General features: G+C 38.6%; 1 protein-coding gene across 4 annotated transcripts in view; it reads right to left on the minus strand.

Annotated features, from left to right (window-relative positions):
• RUNX2 (runt-related transcription factor 2) overlaps nt 1-13,998 on the minus strand; it is a 277,102-nt gene that overhangs the window by 66,987 nt on the left and 196,117 nt on the right. For all 4 annotated transcript variants that reach the window (XM_006881936.1, XM_006881935.1, XM_006881937.1 and 1 more), the window contains one exon: nt 6,879-7,052. In XM_006881936.1, coding sequence (XP_006881998.1) covers nt 6,879-7,052 — 174 coding nt within the window. The remainder of the gene's footprint in view (nt 1-6,878; nt 7,053-13,998) is intronic.

Here is a 13,998-nt window from a genome sequence, read left to right on the forward strand (position 1 = left end):
AGGGAGAAGGGTGCAACAATGAATGAATGGAATCCCAAAATCTCTGTAGATGTTCATTGAAATGAAAAATAAACAACCTAAATTAAAAAAAAAAGTCCCATGAGCCTCCTTCCAGCATTTGTATATAGGATAAACTAACAGTCACTGAGTGCTTAAAGAAAAAAACAAAACAAAAACCCACCAGATTTTTAAAGAACTGAGAATCAAGATCTGCCTTTAAAGGGGAAAAGAAATTCCAAAAGGGAATAATGCAACTTGGGAAAATGGGGTGGGGGGAAGCCTCTTGGGTGGTTTTAGGAGAAGTTTTATGAACTGTTGTGCTAGCATTACATCAAATCTCTGCTCCTGAATGTCCTCTTCATTTCTTCACAAGACTAATCCTCTGAGTTCCTCTCCTCTATCACAAGTCCATTCTCCTCAAGTCTTTCTATGTCAATTATGACACCATCACTCTCCAGTTGTCCAGGCCGAGACTCTGATGTCCTTTCTATCTCTCACCACCACCAAAGGTTGTGGACTGTTAATAAAAATAAAAGCAAAGCATCCAAAATCTTTCCCAGTTCTTTCTATTTCCATTTCTACATCCCCACTCTTAACTCTCTCCTGGAAATACTGCAGAAGCTTCCTGAAAAATAACTCTGCTTCTATCACTGCCTTCTTATGACCGATTCGGCATACAACACCCAAGGTGTGTTTTTAAATCTACATCGTTATTGTCACTGTGTACCATCAAGTCGGAACCGACTCATAGCTGCCCATCCAGCAGGTTTTCAGAGGCAGTAAATTGCACTGGAGAAGACTGCCCATTCTTCTCCACTGAGCAACTGGTACATTAATGTACCATTGGACTAGTACATTAGACAACTGACAGCTCATCAGTTGTTCCTCTGGCAATCAGAATTAAAATAAAGCTCGTAAAGACTGCTTATGTAATAAAGAATAATGTCTCACAATCATTATAGAAAAGTTTGATCCAAGATTCTAGAGAATAATCTTGATCCAAAAGGGGGGGAAATTAGAGAACATAATTTCAAATTCTCATGGAATCCAAAACCCCAAAATGATTGTCCATGAGATTATCTTAAAATTGTAAGCCAAAATTATTTTCATGAAGTCTTCTTTAAACCAAATGATGTGTTAACTTAATTATCTTGAACACTGTATTCCTTTAAGAATTGTCTACATGGGATCAAATTAGCAACAACAATTTAAAAGATTAGATAAGAACCTCTGGAAGCAGAAAGTTTGTTAATGGGAAAGAAACAACTCAGAAAACAAGTAGCAGAATGACTGTACAACTTGAAGAACAGAGCCGATGTCACTGATTTGCACACGTCAAAATTACTGAACCTGTGTATGTTCTACTGTGTCTATTCTCAACAAGAAAATAATCTAACTCTTGCCCATCTTTCTGTATCATTATCTTTGTTCACTACATTCCAGCTTTACTACTTGCCTCCTGTACCTCTGACCAGGGACTATTCATTCCTCTCCAAGAAACTCTTTGTAAGTTTTCCCCTTGCTTAAAATGTTATTCCAGAGAGATCTTCTCAATTCTTTAAAAAATTTTTCCAAACTGTACAATCAAAATTCACTTCTTCCACTCCACAAGATCCTTCCTATGGCAGTACCCTAGTTTATTTTCTTAATGCATTTATCATGTGGAGTTATCTTGAATGGGTTTTTAAGAATTCATTTCTTGATTGTATCCCTCACCAAGAGCTCTGGTCGCAGAGTCTACAGTTGATGCCCTGCTGATCCGAGGCTGCTCCTCTCTGGCAGTTCAAATCTATCAGCAGGTTCTAAGTGATTAAGGTGGACACTCTCTTCCTGTGTCATAGTTTTTAAAATCCGCAGGAAGGTCAGCTATGAGTAAGCTCTAACCAGACAGCAATGAGTTGATCTGTTAACCATCTTTCACAAAATGTAAACTTTTGAGAGAACAAGCTTCTTCTTTATTCCCACTAATGCCTAGAAGACAGCACGTTGTTTTGTGTTTTTTTATAATTCACAAATAACAGACTAGTGGTGAGTGACCCACCCCTCAAAGTTTAGATAAATGTCATGGTCCACCTACCCCAAAGGGATTGAATCAGCATCCCTTTATTACTTTTTTTTTTTAATAAGTAGAGGTTATCCATTCAGAGAGTAGTAAATTCAAAGTAGCAATTACCTTGAACAAGATCTCCTAATACAGCATCTTTATCCCACCACTATTTTACCACATTTTGAATCAAAAGAAGTGGACATTTGTGAAAGATGAGGTGCTTCCTGGCACCCAGAGACAAGCAGCAGATGTCTAAAAGATAACGGGAGGTACAGAGGAAATAACTTCCTCAGGAAGCCGTGGGGAGGACCTGGGCTCAGAGGACAAACATAAGCCATTAGAGATTTCAGCAGAGAGACGTCATTAGACCAGCATGGTAGAGCAACCGACCCACTGCACAGCTAGATCCTTTGTTCCTGGAAATTCTAAGAGACACTGGAGAATGCTAATTAAGAAACACTAAATGCTTATGGCTTCCTCAATTTCTCATTTCTAATTTCATTTGGCCCTTCTCAGAATAGAACTTGTTTTTTACATTGATAAGTGGGGGACCTAGTAAGTGACTATACAATTGTGATCATTAGCTGCAGCCCTGGGATTAAAGATTGAGGTATCAAGACCATGAAGCCAAAAAGAGGTAAATGGGCCCTTCCTGTTACATCTTTGGCCAAAGAATTACATGAACTAAAATGCAAATGGAGAATATTATTAAAAACTTACAAAATCCACAAAGTCATAGGACATAAACAAATTTTAAATTTAATCATATAATCATGTAGGTCCTACACTGGAATAAAACCAAAGGAAAAGTGTTATAGTGAATGTGATTTCTGCTGTTGTTATTCGTCATCAAGGCCCCATGGCATCCTGGGATAATAAATTTAAAATAAGAATTAATGATGTTAAGAAAGAGTTGCTATCCTAGACCTTCCTTCTTGAACTGATTTCTTCTCATCTGAACTTTCATTCACTCAACATTTAATTCAACACTTAAGGAGGAACTAACACTGTACTAGAGTCTCTCTGAAAATATAGTTAAGCACACAACTACTAGCCAAAAGGTTAGCAGCTCAAACCCATCCAGAGGTGACTTTGGAAATAGGACTAGCACTCTGCTAGGTTGTAACTCTAGCAGCTGCATGGAGTAGTTTTACTCTGCACACAAAGAGTTTCTGTGAGTCGGAATCAATGCAACAACCACAGCCATACTAGAAATAAGAGGAATTAAATTCCTATACTACATCTACAATTTACAATCTAGCAAGGTAGAAATGAGAAACATCCAGAAACTCATAAATAAAGTAAGGAAGGAGTCTACCAATCTCAACCAAAACTTAGGGGAAGGATCAGGGACTTTTGAATGGATGTTCTAGGGCTCTTTCTTGAAAGCGTGCATCTTGGCTTTGAAGGGTGAGTGGAGTCTTGCCAATGGACAGAGCCAGTTATAGATGGAACTTACGCAAAGAGACACAGAGAAAAAAGAATGGCGTGTGCTCAAGCATAAACAACATTATACCCTGGAGCACAGCATGTGGATATGCAAGGGCTGGAACAGAAACTCTCATGGATCACACTTCACCTTGAGGACAGCACTTTCCCCCCCTCCCATATACCTAAGAGTCTGAACCAACTCATGGCTGAACCTCTGGTGAGTTTTCTGATGCTATAAATCATTCAACTGGAGATTGCTCATCTTTCTCTGCAGAGAAGATGATGGAGTCAAACCACATGCCTTTGGTATAGCAGTGCAGCTCCTTATCACTAAGCTACCCCACCGGGCCCTACATAATACTTCTTAAACAAAGAAGAAAATGAATCAAGAGATAACGCATAAGTCATTAAGTGTTCCAAGTTACCAAATGACTTAGTCATGTTACTGGCAAAGTAAGTCATAAAGGAAATTAGGCAGCGGGATTTTTCTACAAAAGCACTCCATCTATTCAATTCACTCTTAAGTTGCTGCTGCTGCTGCTGCTGCTGCTGCTGCTGCTGCTGCTGCTGCTACAGGGTTCTTGGATTCTCCTGTTTGGGTGAGGGTAGAAATCTGCATATCCCTGGCTATAGAAGGCAGATTCATGCGTTATCTCAATAAAATGTGGGAACTATTTATAGTTCATCTGAGTTTCTCCATGTGGTTTAGGGGTATCATGTATGTATATTTGTGTGTTTACGTGTGAATCTGCAAATATGGAAAGTTTGGCAAAAGTTGTTGGTCTCAATACCTGTGGATGTTCAGATCATAAAAAGTACTGACCCATAAATCAATTCTAAACAAATGCAAAAAAAAGTAAACAAGTTGCTATCAAGTTGATTCTGACTCATGTCAATCCCATGAGTATCAGAGTAGAACTGAACTTCATAGTATTTTTGGATAAATTACCTCACTACTATAATCCCAAAACGAAGCAACAACACTGTCATAGTATAAAAACTTCAGCACAATCTCCTATCTAGAAATTAATTCATCTTACAGTTCCCTTTTGAAATATACACGTTAAAGACTCTGCATTTCCCTCCTTTTATAAGAATTCTCCTGCAGAATCTTTAATGAAACGGTTCAGGAATGATAGTGAGCACCATCTACTTTCTTCAGGTCTCATGGCAAATGAGGCAGTGGCTCATACAGTCATTAACCACACATTCCATATACTACTCCTATTCATGACTCTTCTTCCCACTGTGACTCCAGGTGGTGTATCAGATGACTATGTAGAAGCACTTAAGATCTCAAAAACTAGGAGGTAGAACAGAAGCACTATATACATTACTGGACCAATTAACTGGGATGTCTCATGAAACTGTGACTCTCAAACTCCAGACCAAGGGCTTCAATTTTTGGTTGTACATTAGCAACATCATCAGCTATTCTTAATAACGTTGTTGTTGTACCTATCACACGATTTTTGCCACTTCAATATTTACAGATGCACAACTTACTAACAGCAAATATGATAATCAGATGTGTAACCTCACCCCTAATCAATGTGGTTTCTCCCCTCCCTCCTACTCCTGGTAACTAACAATAAACTTTGGTCTACATAAATTTGCCTTTATGCAGAATTGCCTTTTGAACTTCTTGCTGTTATCTTTAGCATATATGAGGTCATACAATATTTGCCCTTGAAGCATAATGTTCATGTGTGGATTTATTGAATGAAATAAGTCAAAGAACAAATACTGGATTTAAAAAAAAATTCTGTATTTATATGAATTATTTAAAGTAGGCAAATCATAAAGACTAAAGTTTATCAGTGGTTACCAAGGGCTGAGGGGGGAAGAAGATGGGGAGGGAAATTATAATTAAAGGAATATTTGGGGTGATGAAAAATTTCTTTAAATCATAGTGCAATAAATAAGGTGGGTGTGATTAAAATCTCTGAATTATACAGCTGAAAGTGTGTAAAATGGTAAATTGTATTTTATTACAATTTGTATCTTATTACTGCAATAAATATGTTAAAAAAGACCAAAGCACACTTATCATGAACTTTAATAAATGATCTAAATTAAACAACTTTAAATACAATAGCACCTTTACGTACAAGCTTAAAATTGAAAAGTTCTTTTTAATTTCACCTTTGCATTTTTATCCTGGACATGTCTCAAAAGCACATACGTTTTTAGAGTTTTATTTAGGCCAACATATTCTCCACAAAGCTCTATGATTCTCCCCTGCTGCACATATCTACATCTAAATAGTTTACTTTTATAATACTATAACACCTTAAAAAATCTATCTATTCATGCATTTATATATATTCAACCTAATGTACATATTCCCACAGAATGTGAAACCTACTCTAATCTCCAAAATACATTTACCTAATATGGGTAAAAAAGAAAAAGGGATGGGTCATTTCATTTAAAAAAATTGTTTTGAGACCACAGGACACCCAACTCTAACCACTCTATGAAAAAAAAATCTAGCCTTTAGGAAAGATCTATATTGAGAATTTATTACAAGTTTTGTTTTGAGTTATTTTCCCTCTATTCTAGTCCACTCTGCCGAAAATAGCAACTCTCTCATATGTAGACTTCCTCTCGGTTCCCAATACTTGTGATCTACAGAGTAAAGATCAGTGATGATCAACACACTCTCTTGTCACCATACCTATCATCAAACTTGTCCTAAAATAAGATTTGTTTTTTGCACCAGTGGCACAGAAGGAAAAAAGTAAAAGGCTTGAGGATCCTATTACACTCAATGTGAATGATTAATCTGTATGTAATGTGATACTGATGTCAATTTTTAAAAGAAAAGCCAAGTAAGTCGCTTACCAGAATGTACAAAGGAGAAATGTCATGAGGAACTGAAGATAATGTGAATCAGAGTGAATTCTGTCTGCCCACTGAGCTGCACACTGACCTTGCGTTAGAACTACAAATGAAGGTTTCCTGTTAGCCCTGGGCAATGTTCAAACAAATTGAATGAAATATTTATGCACACAAGAAACTGAAGCCCAAATCTGAGATGGTAGCACTAATTTCCTAATACTGAGGGTGTGAAGTTACCCCCTTTACCACCTGGACACAATAAAGAAAACTTGTAACATTCTCCCAATGAGCATGGTTATTACCATTCCACCAATGGCATGGCAGCAGAGCACAGCAGTAGTAGAAATTACCCAGACTTTCATCCCAAAGTTATTGAATGAATCCTGAAGTTTATTTTTATAAAAAACAAATAGGTATCTTCAAGTCTTGATTTCTTGAGTAATAATAAGCCACTTCACAGCCGCAGGTGTTTTGAAGTGCACACATCTTATCTGGTAAGCCCCTCACCCCCAGCCTGCCAGAGCCTGTGCAAGTGAAACCTAGGAGTCTGTCTTACCTGTAATCTGACTCTGTCCTTGTGGATTAAAAGGACTTGGTGCAGAGTTCAGGGAGGGCCGTGGGTTCTGAGGCGGGACACCTACTCTCATACTGGGATGAGGAATGCGCCCTAAATCACTGAGGCGGTCAGAGAACAAACTAGGTTTAGAGTCATCAAGCTTCTGTCTGTGCCCTGGAAACAGCAAATCATAAAATAAAAGCATATTAATTAGCTGAACAATTGACCATGCTAAAATAGATATGTGAACATACATACTGGTCGGTTAAGTCAAGGATTTATCAATACTGATATTTACAATGATGTGTCTGTATCATAATGCCTTCTGTTTCAAACTGCTTTATAAGCATTATCTGGTGGCAAGCATTCCTTAGTTCTTTTCCAGAAGTGGAGAAGTAGGGGCTCCCAGGGTTCAATTTGAAGGTGAAACAGAGAAAGGCCAGAGAGCTGCTCTGTGAACACCTTCCTTCACCCTCAGACACTCTCAGTGAAAGGGTGGAAACAGTGAGTGGAATAATGGGCTTGTTTGCTGGTTTCACACAGGAAGAAACCTCTCAAAGTTCGGAGTCCTTGCCTGTAAAATGAAGCACCCCACAGCTGAGGGAGAAACAAAGTCACCAAAGCTTGGCCTCACTGTCAATCAAGCTCATCTGTCAAAGGGAAATTTCCATAATGACCATAGTGACATTTTTCTTTTTCATGATATAACTGTACCTTAATGAGGCTCTTTTCTAGAACATTAAAAAGCTCAAACCTAGAAACCCTCTGGGGAGAGGGAGGAATCCAAAATATTGCCTTTTTATTTTTAGGCGAGGACACTGAAATTCTCACAAAATTTAGATATGTTGTGTCTGAAAGTATATAAACTATTAAATCGGGGGAAGGAAGAATTAGTATTTTAAATCTATTACTGTGGTTTATTTTTAAGAACAAAATAAACAATTGTTAACACACTGAGAAATATCCTTTGAGTTAACATGTAACTGTGAGTATCTAGAATTAAAAGGAAAAAAACAAAACCCAAAACTGCTTTTCTGTCCTCTAATTATTCCAAGTCTAAAATAAACAGAAACCTGGGATCTTAAGGAACTATGTATACTAAAACATATTCAAGGAACTAATAGGCCTTCAAATCATCAAATATTTCTTAACAAAAAGACTATGGTGTTGTCTTGGTAAAAGTATTCACAGAAAAAAAAAACATCTGAACCTTGGTACATTTATTAAACATAAACTTATTGGGTGGTGCTGTGGTGAGCACTACAACACCTAATACATAAACAAAACTATGTTGTGAACTCTTTCTCTTCCATATTCTGTACCAGAGGAGCCCAGACATTTCAGTAAAATGACTTTAGTAAAATGATGCCATGAATGAAATTAAATCAGAAAAGAGGGACTAAAACGATTGCTAGATTAAGAACGTGTTCTTTGAAGAAAAACTAATTGATCTGTAAAGAAAAAAAAAACCTTAATGAAAAATTATTTAAAAGCTTTTAAGAATGGAACATCATATTTCTGTGGGTAGGGAGAACAGTTCGTCTTCTACTTAAGTACAGAACAACCGGAATATATCAGGATAGGGTTAAGTTGAACATTAGAATTTCTCAACTATAAGCTGTCTTCATAAGACAAATTCCTTATTTTATTTGCCCCAAAATGTATTTTCCTGTCTCCTTTTTCATTGCCTGCCCAGCCCAAAGAAAACAGACAGGAAGCCAAGGCTTGGTAATATGAGTGTAGCTGTCTCCACAGCCAAACGTGTTCCAACTAGGCCCATTAACTGAAATGCACCCACCACCCAACTTCCTGCCAGTACAAGCTGTGGGTATCTACTATAAGACCTAGAAGAAAAATTATCAAGAAAACCCAGAGAAAGTCATTGTCTGTTAGCAATTGTTTTCACTACAATTTATGATTGTTTATTGGGGATTTTTTGTAAATAGATTTCAGAATTCTAAAGAACCTTGTGAGATTATCCAAACCAGCCCCTTGACCTCAGGCAAGTAAGGCATTTAAATTATAAGGAATCAAATGAGAAGTGCAGGTTGAACAACTAGTCCAGGGTCTTCAGCTGTTGATAAACACATCCAGGACTCGAATGGAATCTCGTATCCTGTTGAATTGCTTTCTAAGCCTTTCTAAGCCCTCTCAATGCCAGTATTCTAGTCTTCCTTCCCTTCTTCTCCCAGCCACTATGGAGAACTGAAAATACCCAGATCTAAAGAGCTAAGCACAGTGGACACTTGTGCTGAAGCAGTTTTCAACGCAGAAAGGGTTCAAAAGACGTGAAGTTAGTGGCTCACCCACTCCACTACACAAATAACTACAGCCTCCTAAGACATCAAATTTCCACCAACACATATGATGGGGTCAAGCTAGTCTCACAACTGGAGAATTGCACTGGACTTGTTAGGGGACACCAGGACAGTTAGGGAGTGCAGCTGTGGTGCAATGAGTAAAGCTGTTCATACCCACCAAGTGCTCTGCAGGCAAATGAGAAATGTACCTGCTCCTGTAAGTATTTACAGCCTCAGAAACCTTATGAGGCAGCTCATAGGGTCACTATAAGGCAGAATTGACTCCACAGCAAAGGCTTGCCACAGTGAGAGCCATGGAAGAGGGGAAGTCATGGAAGGCGGGAGGCAGATTATTGGTATGGTATTGATACAGCTGTAAACATTAACAAGAAAGCTTATGGGATTGTCCCTGGAAGTTATTCTTTTTTAATAGGTCATATTTTCAGAATGGCAAATACCCTGAGGGCTAAGGAAAAGGCTAAGTGATCCTGCATGGTTCCTTTATGCACTGAGACTTTGTATGGGCCACGGGTCACAAGAAAATTTAATAAGCTCTGCCTGCACTCGAAAGCACAGGCCCTAAGAAACAGCCTTCTATTATTAGGTTTTCATGGAAACTATGTGGGAATGTGAGCAATCTCTCATTTACTCTTAGTCTGAACTTCAAGGAGCAATCGGAGGTGACAGCCAGGTTAAAGGACTCGGAGTAGCACCGATAAGCACGGAAAATGTAAGCACAGGTGAAAATTTGAAGCCTCAGTGACGTTTTAGAAATTCTTTTCAAAGATGAACCATCAAGTATCTACAGATGCCCGAGAGAACCTGATGCTGAGAGAACCTGCAGGTAGGTGTATACATAGACACATGCACATTTTCCCTTGTAGATATCTGAAGGTTCGGCCACCATCACAGTAAAGTCTTTACAGTGCACTGAGAAGCAAAAGATGCTCAGGTTCCTCAACTTTAAGCAAGACAAACATCCTCCACCACTAAGGCCCATCATGGGTAGCGCTCTAGTGATGGACTGAAAGGTGATGCACCTAACTCCTTAGCACCTAAGCTGTCCCTCCAGAAAAGGCATTAGATACAAAAAGCACAGCGACTTAAGTAAGGGACTGAGCATTCTGCCATGGTACAAAATGGACCAACTCTTGTCCAAAGGCTAGAGCCTTCCACCGAATAAAGCGTTCAAACAGGAGGAAGGTATGACGAGCGAAAATCAGATGTGTCATGTTTGAGACTTTGTGTACCAGCTCAGTCCTAGATCCTCTTCTCTGGTTACACTACACTCGTAGACTGTTGAGTGGTTCTCCACACTGCAGGATTCAAAAATGCGCCAGGGAGCTTTAGAAAACATTGATGTCCATACCCCACATCAAGGCAGTTAAATCAGAATCATCAATAATGGGACCTAGCCAGAGTTAAGAAATACCATCCAAGAGGTCTCACTGTCCCATGCATTAAATGCTATCTAAGGAATCCTGATGGAATAGTACAGGTGTCAGGCTGTGCATTGAAAGGTTGGGAGTTCAAATCAAGCAGCTTCTTGAAAAAAAAAAACAACAAAAAAACAGATAAGTAGCTTCCTGCCATAAATATTTATAGCCTCTGAAAGCTGAAGGAGGGTCACTATAAGATGGAATCACTACTTGATGACAGTGGAGGTTTTTGTTGTTTTGTGTTATTTGCCCAATGAGTCTCAGATTTCTGGTTGAGCTCAAACATCTCTTCTGAGTTCCAGGTATGTGTGTTCCAATATCTACTTAACACGATCCTTAGGACATTATAGATGTATCTTAAATATATTTTATTCAAAAAAGAATTCTTGATTCTTCCACCAAAGTAAAAACAATCTTATGCCTTCATCATAGACCTCCTTACAAGACAAAGTACCAACCACTCATTTACTTAAACCAAAAATATGGGGGGTTCTTTCATTATTTATTATCTCTCATTCTCCACATCTAATCTGTTACTAAGTCTTACCATTTTTATCTCCAAAATAGAGCCCAAATCTATTCAGGTTTCTCCATTTACACTTGTCAGAAGTCGAGTCTAGAACCACATCACCTTTCCTTGGACCACTGATGCTATGTCCTCAGTTTCCCATCGTAGTTTCTCTCCGTATTCCTGAAATGCTCCTCCCCTGACTCTTCACATGGCCCACTCATTCTCATCCTTCAGATCTCAAGGAGTACCTTCTTTCAAATGCCTTGCCTGACATCATAGCCAAATTATAGTCCCAGTCTCAGTTCCTTGACAGTTCTTACCACATTTTGTCATTGTTGTTGTGGTTAAGTGCCTTCAATTCGAGCACAACTCATAGTGACCCTATGAACAAAAAACCTGAATATTATTCTATAACTATTGTCATTTCTCTAAGTTCATAAAGTTTCCAGAGGCATGTTGTTTAGGAAGTGGATGCCACTCCTACTTCCAAGTCTTTCTTAATCTGGGAGCTTCACCAAACACTATCCACCATGGGTAATCATTATGGCATTTGACACACCAGTGGTACAGTGATCAGCATCACAGAAACTCCAAGTTACCTCAGTACAGCAAATTGACAGACCAGTGTTGTACCACTTAGAAGAATGTTCATTCCAAACATTATTAACACCAGTCCTAAGGGCTGCACACCCAACCAACTTTTAAATATAAAAACCTGCCCACCAGATCCTGATTGACTCTAAATAAGAGACTTCCAAGCCCACAGCTCCACAGCTCATTTTTAGCCAAATCCAGCATATCCAATCAGCTCATACATAGTTGCAAACTAAATGAAAACAACCAAACAATCCACACCCGACGCTCAACCAAAACTAGAAGAACCAACTTTCTAGAATCCAACTGCTTCATACATGAGCCTCCAAACCGGAGACTTAGGGCTCAGCCAAATTTTAAAAATACAGGCCTGCCCACCACGTCCTGAGTGAATTAACTCAAGTCTCATTTTGTCATTAACTTACGTATTTGTCTCCTCTGCAAGTCATTCTAGAACTCTTGTACACAGCTTCATCCTCACATTCTAACTGCGTGCCTGCCATACAGTAGATGTTCAATAAATGTTGTCATTCTTAGGTGCTATTACGTCAACCTGGACTCATAGCGACCCTATGACCAATAGATCTGAACTTTGTCCTATCCTATGCCAACCTCATATCCTCTAATATGCTCCATACTATTGTTACAGTCACTGTGTCAATCCATCTTGTTGAGGTTCTTTTTCTCTGACCCTCTAGCTTGCTCAGTATGAGGTCTTTTTACTCCAAGAACTGGCCCTTGCTGACAGCACATCCAAAGTACATGTTCAGTAAATAGTTATGCAGCAAATGAATAAATGAATATTCTCTTTTCAATAAATACCTTGTTATTGTTGTTATGGTGCCATCAAGTCAATTGTGACTCATAGTGACCCTATGCATAATAGCTCTGAACCCTTCCCTATCCTAAGCCAATCTGTCTCCAACAAACCTACACCCATTACTCCAGTTACTATGTCAATCCATCTCATTCAGAGTCTTCCTCTCTTACATTGTCCCTCCACTCTTCCAAGCATGATGTCCTTTTCTAAGTACTGGTCCCTCCTGCAAACGTACTTAAAGTATGTGAGACAGAGCTTCAAAATCTGTGCCTCCAAGGAGCAACCTGGTTTCATCCTTTCTAGTACAAATCTGTTTGTTCTCTTGGCAGTCCATGGTATGTTCAATATTCTTCTCTAGCACTGTGTCATAAATTAAAGATATCAATTCTTCTTCTGTCATTCTTATTTCTTGTCTAGTTCTCTGATGCATAGCAAGTAATTGAGAAGACCATGGCCGGGATAGATTAGGTACACCTTAGTCTCCAGACTGATACCTTTGCTCTTCAGCACTCTAGAGAAGTCCCTGATAGCTGATTTTCCTAATTAGTCTTTTGATTTTCTGACTTCTGGTTCCAAGAATGTTGATTATGGAACTGAGTAAGCTGAAATTCTTAACCATTTCAATCTCTTCTCCATCTATCATGGTGCTGTTAACTGGCCTAGTAGTTAACAGAAAAACATTCAGTCAAAGATGTCATACTATACCACTACATTTTCCCAAAGTTCCTTTCTTATTTTGCAATCTCATTGAACTGGTGTGTTGGGATGGCGGGGGGTGGAAGGAAGGGATTGTTATTAATTAGAAACAATTCTACATTGGTGATTTCCAAAGATATTTTAATAAACTAGAAAATAAACCATAGCCATCAAGTCAATTTCAACTCATAGTAGCTCTCTAGGAGAACAGAACCACCTCACAGGATTTCCAAATCTTTACAGAAGAAGACTACCAACATTGTTCTCCTGCAGATTAACTAGTGGGCTCAAACCATGAACCTTCCCCTTAGCAATAAAGCACTTGAACCACTGTGCCATGAGGGCACTCATTTGGTCAATGCCTTCTTTCTCTCTGAAAAAACCCTATTTGTTCTCCCTATAATCTTTGCTCATTGTTGAAAGTCATTTAAAATCATAGAGCTGGAAGAATAACAGAAGTCATTTCACCTCTAAAATTTTAGAGAAAGGCAGGATTTTTTTTTTTAAGACAAGGACTCTGAGTCTCTGAGAAGAAAACTAACTGACCCAAAGTCACATAGTTGGGGCAGAGCTTAAATGCAGGTCTCCTGATTGCTTCTGCAAGGTCCTTTCCCCTCCATTACAAGCAGCTCATTTTGGATCCAAACAGTACAGTATCAGTCACACAGGAGAAACCATGATTAAAAGTATATTTAAAATGGAAAATACAAGTGGTTTTCAGGAAAAAAAAATTCTTTCAGAAAGTTCAGTGTGTTTGGCT

This window comes from Elephantulus edwardii, unplaced genomic scaffold (genome assembly GCF_000299155.1).
Source record: "Elephantulus edwardii isolate Elephantulus edwardi_28Jun2011 unplaced genomic scaffold, EleEdw1.0 scaffold00017, whole genome shotgun sequence".
Taxonomy (NCBI): domain Eukaryota; kingdom Metazoa; phylum Chordata; class Mammalia; order Macroscelidea; family Macroscelididae; genus Elephantulus; species Elephantulus edwardii.